Consider the following 14,264-nt stretch of genomic DNA (forward strand, 5'->3'; position numbering starts at 1 on the left):
GAATTCAGGAAGGCTGGACTCTTCACCTCTGTGGATTGAGACTGCAAAATCAAATCCAGCCAACCGTCTATATCCCCAGGTTCCACATCCATGGTTTTTAACAGTTGCAGCTTGAAAATAGAAAAAAAAAATTTTGTCCAGAAATTCCAAAAAGCAAAACTTGAATTTAATGTACTCTGGCAGCTATTTCCATAACATTTACTTGGTATTGGGTATTTATGATAAGTAGTCTTGTGATGATTTAGATTATAATGGAGGATGTGTGTATGTTTGTATACAAATATACCCTATTGCACATAAGGGACTTTGCGGGTCTGGTTTTTGGTATCTGCGGGAGTCCTGAAACCAATTTCCCATGGCGGGATGACCACAGTTCCAAGGAAGAATGGTCCAAAAGTGGCAATGGTGTAGATTCTGTTTTCTCCAAGATCACTTTCTTACACCCTGCATAACTCTTGCTGGTCCCCTGGATCTAACCCATGACCAGGTCCCATCAGTTCCACTCTTTGCATCAGCCTCTTGGGTCAGGTCCTAAGAAGCCTTCCTAAACCCATGTCTGAGCAGGTTACTTTCCTGCTGTGTTTGTCTCAACAGGGACTCCACTGACTGTCCAGCACAGCATAGCCCGTCCCCATATGCTTATGTTCCCTAGCCACCCGCCGTCTCAACTTCCCACACACCACACTCTCTCTCTCCACCCTGTTAAGCTCCTTGGATTTCCGCTCTCCTGTCTCTTGGTTCCAAGTCTGGAAGGTTTTTCCCTTCCTTTCCTGCCCTCCCTGCCCAGCTCACACATCCCGCTTCTATTCCATCCCTCCGACACATCTCTTCCTTCTCTGCATTTACTTCCCTGTGGTCCCCTAGCCATGGGGAGTTGGAGCCCACAGGCCTCAGCACTTAGCAGCATGCCCAGCACTAAGGAGTATTTGTTGTTTTTGCTGAAGGACAAAAATCTGTCTGTCTGTACTTAGTCACTGAGCTGTGTCGAGCTCTTTGTAACCCCATGGACTATAGCCCACCAGGCTCCTCTGTCGATGGGGTTTCCCAGGCAAAAATACCAAAGGGGGTTGCCATTTCTTCCTCCAGGGATCTTCCCAACCCAGGAATCAAACTCATATCTCCTTCATCTCTTACATGGGCAGGTGGTTTCTTTACCACCAAACCACTTGGAAAGCCTTTTGTTGAAGGAATAGTTGGTTTTTTTTGTTTGTTTGTTTTAACCCATGGAGACATCAGCACCGTGGAAACTGGAGGGAAATTTTGGCTGGTCTCTAAATGTCGAGGGTGGGAATGAGAACGAATAGTCCGAGGTTTTGCAGAGAAGAAGAGCCCTGGGCCCCACATCTGCAGGGGCATGAGTAATATTCACAAGCCGGGCATCGTCAGAGCTGGGGCCAGGTTGGGGGTGCAGTGTAAGGAATGTGGCCTGGCGAGCAGCTGAGGATTTTGCTGTCAAGGGTGGAAATAGCCTCGGTGTTCTCTGTCATGTGCCTATGCCAATGGAGGTGTAAGATAGTTAGGGCTATCTTATGACAGCTGAGTCGATGAAACACCGGTAGTTTGTTCTTGAATTCAAGGACCTCCAGTGTCTTCTCCGTCTATCCATCCTCAGCTCTGAGCAGAGTGCCTGCTAGAGTACCTGTATTACTTGTTCAGAAATTAATTTCTTTTTTCGAAAGCTACTTGTATGTGTTTTCAAATGATTGCTGCTTTACAAAAGTGAAAATCTGGAAGCAACTTAAATAAAAAATTTTGTTATATATGCATGACTCTACAGCCCCTGTGAACAGTAGCCATACATAAACAAGATGATTACACAATGCTTTTTTCTTTGCGTCTTTATTTTTTAAATTCTGAAAATATGATAGTGCATTTACAGGAGACTTGGAAAATATTACAGACTTGGAAAATATTACATACTTGAACAAAGTTACATATAGTTCTACAATATAGTACAGTTATTTTTTAAGTAGATAAATTAAGGTTTTTAGTTGGAGTTTTAATATCAAACTCTCAAAAATTAATAGAATGAATATACAGAGAAGTAGATGGATATACTAGACCTGAAAAGCTATAAACCAGTTCAATGTAATTAAGATTTATACAATTTTCACACAACAGTAGGATACAAATTTTATTTAAGTTCCATAGACTGTAAACTAGGAGTTACTGGAACATATCCAGGGACATAACAGCAGGTGCAAAAATTTCATGGTGTGAAGGTATTGAAATCATACAAAGGTTCTCTTATCAACATAAAGAGATACTGTGTTGTAAAAAGAAATAATCAGGGAATTAACATGTGATGCAGTATTATTAACTAAAGTACAGATTTTGTTCAAATTTCACAAAATTTAATGCTGATGTCCATTATTTATTTTCATACCTCATTCAAGATTCCAGATCATATTTAATTGCATTGAGCAGCTATCAGTTCAGTTTGGTTCAGTCGCTCAGTCGTGTCCGACTCTTTGCGACCCCACGAATCGCAGCACGCCAGGCCTCCCTGTCCATCACCAACTCCCGGAGTTCACTTAAATGCAAGTCCATCGAGTCAGTTATGCCATCCAGCCATCTCATCCTCTGTCATCCCCTTCTCCTCCTGCCCCCAATCCCTCCCAGCATCAGAGTCTTTTCCAATGAGTCAGTTCTTCCCATGAGGTGGCCAAAGTACTGGAGTTTCAGCTTTAGCATCATTCCTTCCAAAGATATCCCAAGGTTGATCTCCTTCAGAATGGACTGGTTGGATCTCCTTGCAGTCCAAGGGACTTTCAAGAGTCTTCTCCAACACCACAGTTCAAAAGCATCAATTCTTAGGCGCTCAGCTTTCTTCACAGTCCAACTCTTGCATCCATACATGACCACTGGAAAAACCATAGCCTTGACTAGATGGACCTTTGTTGGCAAAGTAATGTCTCTGCTTTTGAATATGCTATCTAGGTTGGTCATAACTTTCCTTCCTTCCAAGGAGTAAGCGTCTTTTAATTTCATGGCTGCAGTCACCATCTGCAGTGATTTTGGAGCCCCCAAAATAGCTGCATGCAACAAATTTTGATAAATTTTCTTTTCATTTTTCTACTGTGACAAATATTTTCTCATTTTCCTTGTTATGGCTTCTTAGATACACCCATTATTTAATAGTGGACATTTAATTTCCAAATACATGGGATTTTAAAAGTATCTTTGATATCAATTTCTCATTTTGATACTAATTTCTCATTTAAAAGCTTTGTTCTCTTCTATCACCCCCTGTATTTTTTCAGTTTTCTGACTTTATTGAAGGTTTCAATGGCTAAGTCAAAAATTTCTCTTCGTAAATGTCACATTACACTTGAAAATATGTGGGTTGTTTTCAAATACCTTTTGATATTGATCTCTACAATATGTTTTTAAAGAAAGAAGTTAACAAATTACAAATATGCTGATTCTACATGTAATCATGTGTGCACCTAAGATTAGAAGAAAAATAACAGAAATACGAAGTTACGACGGTGATACGTTTTTTTCTCTTTCTTTGGCTGTCTCATTTCGTATTTTTCTGTTTATACTGTGTGTTTTCTTCCCTGCCATATTGCCAAGTACATTTGATATGATACTATTTTCCTAATTATAAAACAGTACATAAAAGTACGTGAAAAAAGAAAACCAAAATAAGGAAACCAATCATTAACTCCACCAGAATTGTTCCCCTCTTAACCTGAAAAAGGAAAGATTTCCAATAGAAAGTCTGTTCTTTGTTGTCAAGTGGAAAATCCCGACATTAGTTTTTCTGCTTTAGGCTTTGTAAAACATACCTAACCATTGTAGGGGTGTGTAATTCGCATATTATTTTGTTTATTCAGAAAGCCCTTCAATACTGTGGATGGTAGTTGGAAGCAAGTTAGATGTTTTCATTTCATTTTCTAGTTCAACCTTCATCTTACTGGGGACATCCACGCCATTACCGCTGCCAATAATTTGCTGGCTGCCGCTATCGACGCAAGGATTTTGCATGAAAACACTCAAACAGATAAGGTGAGACAGGCCCCTTACTGGCCATTTTGGGCATCTTACCCTGGGAGTTCCAGATTAAGGCGTTCATGGAAAAACTTTTGGAGTCTCCAAGTCATCTGAAATCCTATTCAAAATTTTGTGAATTTATGTGTCCGTCCTTCTCAAGGAGAGAATCTCCTTCAGTCAGATTCTCAAATGAATTTCTGACCACTGCCAAGTTAATGGGAGAATTCTACCAGTTATACTTTTTAAGCCAAATTCTTTTCGTTTTGCCCATAGGTATAATCTCTGGTCTGTACTAAGGGAATTGGATTCTTTTTAAGATTCCCATGTTAGAGGCAGCTAGCCTCAATGCCCTGTTAAACATGTCAGACCTCCTTTTTGGATTAGGGTGTACAGTCTGAGATGTAGCTCACACAGGGGACACAGTACCAGATGCTAATTCCTTATAGATGCTAGTTCCTCATAGACATAGGATGTGGATAAAAGTGGGAATTTGGGGCATATTTCTCAAAAGTCCTGATCCTTCAATTAAACCCACTCCCTAGTGAGTTCTTGAAGTTGAAGGCAGCTACAGAGATAAATTTTAATTTGATAGTTAAAAGGCTGTAGATCAAGAAATATTTTCATGCAAGCTCTTTACAATGTGCATTATTTCAGATCTAGTTTAGATTTAGTAAAATGACAAAACTTAAGTCTAAATTGTTTACATTAGCCAAGAATTTTAATAGGGTCTCTAATCCAAACATTTTGGTTATAAATGTAATGAACTTTGTCATATTCTATAAATTGTCCACATTCATGGTTGGCCCTTAAACTTGTGTGAGTTTTGTTTTTGTTTTGTGTTTTTAGGCCCTGTATAATCGACTGGTTCCGTCAGTGAATGGTGTTCGAGAATTTTCAAAAATTCAACTTGCTCGACTGAAAGTAAGTTTCCAGTGAATGGTTCACAAAAAAATACCCTGGAAACAAATAAAAAAATTGAAACCAGAAATCTTGAACTCGATTTGAGTTTTGGTTTTCAGATACCTTATATATATATGTGTATATATATATAATAGATTATATATATATATATAAATAATAGGTTATGTATATATATCTCTCTTAAAAAGCCAGAACAGTGTAGCAGAGATTGCATGGAGCTAGATGCCTGAGGCCTGGATCCTGCACCAAAAAGCTGGTGAACAAATTATTTCTCGCTTGTAGATGTCAGCTTCTTCATCTATAAAATGAGAGGACCACTTTGCTGAGAACTCTTGTCAACCAACAAATGAGGATGGCTAAGAGTCTTTTCTATAACATGTTTTAACTTTCTAGGGAAGCCTTTGAAAATTCATCTATTTCAGTTTTTATTGCAGGAAGATACTAAGATTGTATTTGTGGATGTGCTCTTAATTCTTATCCATTTTGCCATTTTCTACTTGCTTCTATTTGCTACTTAACATTCTACGAATCACATGAATTTTCCCCTTGCTTTTTTTCAGAAATGAAAAAATAACTTTAATTTACAACCATTAATTGGTGGAATTGGTTTTAAAAATTTATCCCCTAGCTTCTTACTAAACCAAGTTCAATTTCTTGAGAATACACAATATGCTATCCTCAGCACCTCCAACATTTATAGAGTTTCTGTTTCCTACATTCTTTTCTTATACTTTGTGGTTGTCTAATCGCTAAATCGTGTCAGACTCTTTGCAAACCCATAGACTGTAGCCCACCAGGCTGCTCTGTCCAGTGGGATTTCCCAGGCAAGAATACTTGAGTGAGTTTTCATTTGCTTCTCCAGGGGATCTTCCTGACCCAGGGATCAAACCTGCATCTCTGTATTGGCAGGCACGTTCTTAGCACTGAGCCACCAGGGCAGCCCTAAGAAAGGCTTATCACAATAAATAATAGAAAGACAGGCAGTCTTAGACTGTGTCCCTTAAGCGGAAGTCAAAATGTTCTTCAGCCTGGAACCAGTCTACTCAGGTTCTTTCCTTCTGGTTAGAGATTAAATTCCGCAGTCAGGACTGAGCTCCAAGTATTTCTTCTTAACTTAACCAGGGTGGCTGGCATGTGGCAGACTCTTATACACTATCAAAAAGCACTTTCTTAAAGTGTTTCCTTTGTAGAAAGAAATGCATTTAAAGTTTTCTATGGAAATAGAAATAACTTGAAAACATAGACATAAAACTTAAATTTGGGGGATTTGTATCAGAAAAGAAGAATTAATGGACCCAAGCATTAATTAGATGGACAGTTTACGCCCCTTCTGAGCACAGCATGAGGTGACCACGTAACCTGAGGTCACAACGGGCAACACTTGTTCTTTGTATGTTGTCACCTGCACTGTCACCTCTTAAGAGTTTGAGCAATCTCCAGGAGATGGAGAAGGACAGGGAAGCCTGGCGTGCTGCAGTCCACGGGGTCACAAAGACTAGGACATGACTGAGCGACTAAACAACAATAACAATTACAAATATCCGTGTCTTCCATTTAGGGCGTGTTTGGATTCCGACATTTATTTATGAGTTGGCCTAACCTGCAATTTACTGGCTTCCATGGTAGCTCGGAGGTTAAAGCGTCTGCCAGGTTCAATCCCTGGGTTGGGAAGATCCCCTGGAGAAGGAAATGGCAACCCACTCCAGTATTCTTGCCTGGAGAATCCCATGGACAGAGGAGCCTGGTAGGCTACAGTCCATGGGGTCACAAAGATTTGGACAAGACTGAGCAACTTCACTTTCACTTTCAACCTGCAATTTACTTGAAGTTCAGCTTAGTTTTTAAAAAGGTTGTCCTAGTTATGGAGGAAGTAAAAGTAGAGACAATTTGATTACATCTTGCTTTCTCTTCCTTCTAAAACCCATCGAATTTTGTTCTTCTTAACCACTAGAGACTGGGAATAAATAAGACTGATCCGAGCGCACTGACGGAAGAGGAAATGAGGAAATTTGCCCGTCTTGACATCGACCCCTCCACCATCACGTGGCAGAGAGGTGGGTGCTGGTGGCCGGATGGGGAGGGTGACACGTCCTCCAGCGGGTGCCCCTCAGTTGATTTCACAAACGCATGATTGTATTTCTTCCACTGTCTTCCCAGCTTGCATTGCGCAATCACTCCATTAACTCAGTCACTGTTGTTTTACCAGCCTTTCTCATCCTCGCCTCCTAGTTGGGAGAAATATCTGTGCCCTTAGCTCATCCCAATCACCCCGCCTCTACCAGGTTTCCCAGGAAAAGTACTTTCTTCCTGTCTCTTCTCTGGACTCTTGTCTTCTGTTAGTGGGAGGACCGTCTGTGGCTCCCACTGCCTCTCGACCAGGGACCCTAATTTTAATTTCTTCCTTTCTCTTCCCTTACCAACCAGGTCTGAGCCTCTCAGAAATTTCTGTTTTCAGTGAGGAATTTTTTTCTCTGAGTATAATGCTTCCAGCCACTGATGAGAATCCTCTCTAACACTTGAAATGCGGCATGAAGGGACTTCCAGCCCTAGCCTCCCTGTTTCCCTCTTTGCTGTGACATCCCCTCTCCACTGCCACCCCCACCCCACCCTGCTGTCTGCAAGGGTGGGATGTGGGTGGGGTGGGCAGGAAGGCACCAAATGTGGAGTCAGGAGCCTTAAGGGGATGTCTCCCCCGCCACTAACTTAACTGCGTGACCCTGAGCAAAGCACATGCCTGTTCTGGCAAATGGAAATGGAGTTGGTAATATATGCTTCCAGGCATGTGGTACGCAGCACTTGATAAAACCTATAGAAGAGTCAGATAGTGTGTATTCCTGATCCTTCCTTTGTTGTTCTTCTCAGAGCTCCCCTCTCACCAACTTTCTCCATTTCTACACACTTTTTTTTTTTTTACTTTATATTTTAATTGAGCCACCCTGGTGGCTCAGAGGGTAAAGCATCTGCCTGCAACACAGGAGACCTGGGTTCGATCCTTGGGTAGGGAAGATGCCCTGGAGAAGGAAATGGCAACCCACTCCAGTATTCTTGCCTGGAGAATCCCATGGACAGAGGAGCCTGGTGGGCTACAGTCCATGGGGTCACAGAGTCGGACACGACTGAGCAACTTCACTTTCACTTTTTCACTTTCACTTTAATTGAAGGATAATTGCTTTATAGAATTTTGTTATTTTCTGTCAGACTTTAACATGCATCAGACATAGATATACATGTCTCCTGTCCTTTTTGAACCTCCCTCCAATCTCCCCCATCCCGCCCCTCTAGGGTGATACAGAGCCCCTGTTTGAGTTTCCAAAGACACATAGCAGGAGAGGGTGAGATGTATGGAGAGAGTAACATGGAAACTTATATTACCATATGTAAAATAGATAGCCAGCGGGAATTTGCTGTATGTCACATTTTCTTTTTAATTATGAGTAGATGCCTGATTTATTGCAGTTACCTTTTAATAGATTTTCTTACTTCCATTTCCTACCCCCGGCCGTGCCCCCACCTCTGCCCCACAACTCAGTGATTTCATAGTAGAGGGTGAGATGTCCCATCACCACCTTTCTGAGAGCCTCCATCCTGGGTGGTTGGTGGTCCACCCCATGGCCTGGCCTTCAGGAGACTCTGCCATGTGGCCACCTCCATACACACCTTTGCTTCCTGTTTGCCTCTTCCCTCTGCCCCGCCCTCCGCTGGCCCATCCCACCCCATCTCCCATCTTGCCTTCCCAGACACAGCTCAGGACCACCCCACCTGCATGAAGCTCAACTCCCGGGAATCCATTCAACCTGTTCACTACAAATTTAGCGAGATGGAAAAACAAAGACGAGAGAACCCGTCCTGACTCTGTCGTTTATGAGCCGTGTAACTCTGGACAACTGAATTACTCGCTTTCCTCATCTGTAAATGAGTCATAATAGCACCCTTTCCCTTGGGCGGCTCTAGTGGGACATGAGAGTACTTTCCAAACCCTGAAGCACCATCCAGATGGTCATTATGGTAATAGCTGTATGAGGTACTTTTTCTGTGTGTCTGTGTCTCCCAACTCCTAACAGAGAGTAAAATCTCTTCAGAAACTTCTAAATGTTTTTTTAAATTACCAAAGTAGTAACATTATGCAGATTTTAGTACTGTCTAAAAAAATCAGAAACGTCTTACTGTGCAAATAAAACTACTATTCATGGTTTTTCTGTGCACCAACGTTTTGTGTATAATTAGAATGGCAACCCACTCCAGTGTAAATAATCTGCCTGCAATGCAGGAGACCCAGGTTTGATCCCTGGAGAAGGAAATGGCAATCCACTCCAGTATTCTTGCCTGGAGAATGGACAGAGGCGCCTACAGAGTGCGTAGGCTGGCAAAGAGTTGGACACACCCATGGACGGAGGAGCCTGGTAGGCTGCAGTCCATGGGGTCGCAAAGAGTCGGACACGACTGAGTGACTTCACTTTGACTTTTCACTTTCATGCATTGGAGAAGGAAATGGCAACCCACTCCAGTGTTCTTGCCTGGAGAATCCCAGGGACGAGGGAGCCTGGTGGGCTGCCGTCTCTGGGGTCGCACAGAGTCGGACACAACTGAGGCAACTTAGCAGCAGCAGCTGCAGCAGAGCTATAGAATTTGTATCCTACTAGTTTCATTTATATCATAATAAGATATCATTTATATCATGTTCTATTTTGTTAGTGACTGTTTGGTCATTTTAAATGGTTCCAGAAGTCTTCTGTGAATGAACTACAACCTCCTTAAACATGTATCTATTACTGAACAGACCAACATCATTTTTAGTTCATTTATTTATCTTTTTGGCTGTTCCGTGGGGCATACGGGATCTTAGTTCCCCAACCAGGGTTTGAACCCACACTCCCTGCAGTGGAACTGCACAGCCTTAACCACTGGACTGCCAAGGAAATCCCACCATCATCATTTTTAATTCCTGGCATGAATATGTTTAGCATTTTATTGGGAATCTACTGGAAGGATTATTTATTCCAACACCATTGTATTCAAAAGGCATAGTCAACTTTTTCAAGGTATTTGTGAATTCGTTTTATTCCTAAAACATATTTGGAGGTGTACTTATAAATGAAAAATTATGCAGGTGGAAATCAGTGTATTTGAAACCGGGCACGAGGGCATGCTAAAAAGAAGGGACAGTCTTCCACACCTGCGTTGTGGCTACAGCAGAGGAAGCCATCAGAAACAGGGCTGCGTTCTTGTTCTCTCTCTGAGAAGCATGAAAACACTGACGTGTACTGTGGTTGTGAACCATTTTCCATGGAAATGACATTAAAAAATTAGTCCTAATAAATGTTAGAATTGCATTATTGTTTAGGGCACTAAAGTCACAAAAACATCATTGCCACCTGGGTCCGAGGAGTTCAGAATGACATTTGACAGCTAGTTTGGCGCTTCCTCCCATGAATTAATATAAGAAAAAGGACTCTTCCATTAGATTGAGGTCATTTAATAGTTGGACTTAGAGCTTAAAAGAGTATAACCTTTATGATGAGATTAGATGCTTTTATAATTTGATAACTAGAAAGGAGACATTCAGGGACCACGTGGGACTAAGAACCTCCTCTCACACCATATGGATGTTGCCCATTTAGTGGTCACTTCTTTCCTTTCATCCTGTGTAAGGAATGTGACTCCTGGTGGTTTTATCCTATGCTTCCTATCAGAAGCTTGAAGGCCTCCTAATGCCTGGTGACAGGGAGGAACTGGGAGCTGATAAATTATTACAGAAACACATGATGTAAGCAGGAGAGACAGTGGACATTGGGTCATTTTATTGTTCCCTGGGATGTGAATCCCTGCCTTTCTGAGCATTCGGTCCTCCAGGGGCTCAAGGGCTGTTAGGCAAAGGACCCAAAGCCTCGATCTCCAGGAAACTGATATCCAGTTACTGGTTGCCAGCACTGCCCTGCAGCTTTGCAGGGAATCAGTACCATTATTCTGCTGAATCCAAAATAATGGGCCCACCCCTGATGTCCTACCTTGTACCACCCAGTGCCTGAACCATAGCTGGTTGTTAATGAGCCTCAGGACACAGCAGTGTAGTCCTACAGGGACCATCTAGGGCAAAGAGTGAAAAGACAGATCTCTTCTCTCTGCGGGAGCTCTTCACCTTCTCCACACCTACCTGCACTCTCCATCTCTCCCTTTGGCCAGCGAGTGCCTTCCATCAGAGAATGATGTCTTGTTCGTCTTTGTATCGCTGTACAGATGGCACAGGATCTGTCACAAAATTGACCCTAAGTAAAAATCTCTGAAATGAATAAATATGTTTCTCACTCTATCTTTAACTCTATCACTGAGAGTCAAGGAATTCTGTATTACTAGTGTTACTTTCTGCTTTCCAGATGGCTCAGTAGTAAAGAATGCACCTGCCAAGCAGGGGATATGGGTTCAGTCCCTGGTTTGGGAGGATCTCTTGAAGAAAGAGATGGCAACCCACTGTAGTATTCTTGTCTAGGAAATCCCATGGACAGAGGAGCCTGGTGGGCTACAGTCCATGGCGTTGCAAAAAGAGTCGGACACACTTGACTTAGCGACTGAACAACAAAGCGTTACTGTCTAGTATGCATTTTTCTTGTGTATCAGAACTTAATCTTCACATTTCTTGGCTTATGTATCACTGTCATTTCACTTGTGTCTTTCCACGGACATCAAAAGCTTGATGGACCGTGAGACGTCCTGCTCTACTAGGGCCATGCCAAACACACGGGGTTCTGATTCCCACTGATTATAGCTGATCATGTTAACTTTTTTTTTTTCTGTTTCTTTTCTTTTCTTGGGTTATTTGTGTTCTCTTTGCTAAATAAATCCAGCTGAATTTCCAATAAAAAAGATCACGTTGTGTATGCTTCGCATGAGAGTAGGAAATCCTTTTACTTTATATGATTCTGCAGCATTGGTCTTGGGAATACGTGCTAGCTAGTGGTGATATGGAGAGGCATTCCTTTCTGAGTATAGGGCTCTGTGCCTTAAAGTCATAGAGAGATTTCCTTGTGCTTGGTGAGTGTTGCTTGGATGTCCTTATGGGTCTGTGGTAATGAGTGTGTATGCATCAATGTGTGAGAGAGAGGAGGATTGTATATAGAGAAAGAGCCGACACGTAACAAGTCTGGGAACAATGGAGGCAGACGAGGTGAGCAGGTCGGCTCGTGCTTTGTGTATGAAAGGAAACGTTCACGTTGTTTATCCCACAGATGATATTAGTCCCCAGATATGCGATTCCCATCACCATTTTTGTCAGCGCCGTATTAAACATTTAGTAAGTTGGATCTAAGTTGTCAGTGTGGGCCGCCTGCTATTTGATGCCATATGAATTATTAGTAAAGTCTGTGTCCTTCTGTCTTTGATTCCTGGCATTGTACATTTGGTTTTCACAAAACAAAGTGTGAACCAGTGCCATTCAGACAAGCCAGTGAAAAGTGTAAAGAGAATTGATACCTACTGTCACCATCATTGACTTCTCCCCCTAAATTCTACTTGATTTATTTTAGAGGTGTTTTTTTTTTTTTCCTGGTGGTAAAATGTAAAACTATCGTTTTAATTACTCATAAGTGTGGTATTCATGGCATTAAGCGCACAATATATAGTTATACCAACAACACTAACTATACCCAAAATCTTTTTATCATCCTCAACAAAAACTCATTTCCTAAACAGTAACTCCCCACCTCCCTTCAGCCCCTGTTGATCACCATTCTGTTCTGTCTCTATAAACAATTTGCCTGTTCTAAGAGACCCGCACAGGTGGAATCATACTGTATCCGGTTTATTTCATTTTGCATGTACTTTCCCTGTTCATCCATGTTGTAGCATGAGGTATCAAATATTCACTTATTTTATGGCTGTGTGGCGTTCCATTGTCCATCTGTACCGCATGGTATGAGTGGAGAAAACTGGATCAAATGCTTTAGTGGATAAAATTGGCTTATTCACTCATCTGTCAGTGGATACTTCTTGGCTGTTGTGAATAAATGCTGCTATGATCATGGGTGTGCAATACTTGCTTCCAGTTCTGTTGGAAGTGGTGGGTCATATGGTCATGTAGTGTTCACCATTAGAGGGACTTAATTGTCTTCTTCCTTGGCCTCGTGCTTCATTGTGGAAAAAGAAAAGGACACTGCTTCAGAAATGCTTTCCCTTACTGCCTGGTAAAAATGGCACGCCACCCTGACCCCTGCCCCAACACAGGCTCTCTTTTCCCCTCCTTTATTTGCTTAAGCTGGGAGACCGCTAGTTTCTTTGAGCCCTTTCTGTGTCCTCCCACAGGATCCTCTGCTTAAGAAGTCATACCATGTTTCTTGCTCTTTACTACCTCCCCAGCATCCAGAACCGCTCCAGATACACACTGGGCAGCCAGTTCCTACTTGTTTATCCTCTATTCTCTTCTCTTTCAGTTGTGGATACCAATGACCGATTTCTACGGAAAATAACCATCGGGCAGGCGAGTACAGAGAAGGGCTGTTCCCGGCAGGTAAGGTAGCGCTTTCTCTATGTACGGCTCTGCTCTTGCATTTTCCCTGCTCCGGAGCTGGTTCTCTGCATTTCTCTTCTCATTCCTGCACCTGCAGGGGCCAGTGGGTCCCCCCACATGTTTCCAGTCCCTCAGCAAGACTGGGAAAGGATCAGGAGGTGGAAGCTCTTGAATATTATCTTACCACCCTTTTCCTGTGTGATTTTAGTTGTATTTCTACTAGAAGCCATTCAGGGTGTCCCTTGAATATACTTTCTAACATGTTTTACTGTCAGCCTACCGAGTTAGTTGCATAACAACTGAAAAATGGAAGTCTCAGACGTATTATTCATGTTTCATAAACCAAAGAACAAACACCCAGTTATTTGGCTTAATAGCCTGAGAAGTCGTTAAGAATAATGTCCTATTATCCAAACCCAGAAAATGGGGAAGATAAATTACAATGCTCATCCTCATTTTAATAGGACTCTGGTGTGAAGCAACGGTGCTTAGGGAATATAAATCCATTCCATGATTTTTCATCCAGGCACAGCAGGCCTCTAAATTATTATTTTTTGTAGTAAACTTTATACCTTAAGATAGCTTTAGATTCGTGGCTTTTCCATTATGTTGCACATTTTCTGTGCTTATTTTTGTACTGTATCTTGGCACTAGAGAGATGCAGGATAAACAATGGCTGTGATCTGATGCTCACTTGGTGCCTTGGATTGGTAAGCCCGTTACATGCATGATGAGCACATTTAGTTTGTAAGTGTAGTTTGCAGATGAGAAAAGTTGGCATATTGTATTAGGTAACTTGTCCAAGATTGTATTCTATATTGCTTTATGCACACATATTTTTAAATTA

The 14,264-nt window shown here is 41.9% G+C and overlaps 1 protein-coding gene across 1 annotated transcript in view; it reads left to right on the forward strand.

Annotated features, from left to right (window-relative positions):
- The window catches only part of MTHFD1L (methylenetetrahydrofolate dehydrogenase (NADP+ dependent) 1 like), a 173,893-nt gene that overhangs the window by 50,397 nt on the left and 109,232 nt on the right, over positions 1 to 14,264 (forward strand). Inside the window, exons 14-17 of the mRNA XM_069599311.1 lie at positions 3,907 to 4,014; positions 4,846 to 4,920; positions 6,872 to 6,974; positions 13,341 to 13,417. Of these exons, the coding sequence (XP_069455412.1) occupies positions 3,907 to 4,014; positions 4,846 to 4,920; positions 6,872 to 6,974; positions 13,341 to 13,417 (363 nt within the window). The remainder of the gene's footprint in view (positions 1 to 3,906; positions 4,015 to 4,845; positions 4,921 to 6,871; positions 6,975 to 13,340; positions 13,418 to 14,264) is intronic.

This window comes from Ovis canadensis, chromosome 8 (genome assembly GCF_042477335.2).
Source record: "Ovis canadensis isolate MfBH-ARS-UI-01 breed Bighorn chromosome 8, ARS-UI_OviCan_v2, whole genome shotgun sequence".
NCBI classification, from domain to species: Eukaryota; Metazoa; Chordata; class Mammalia; order Artiodactyla; family Bovidae; genus Ovis; species Ovis canadensis.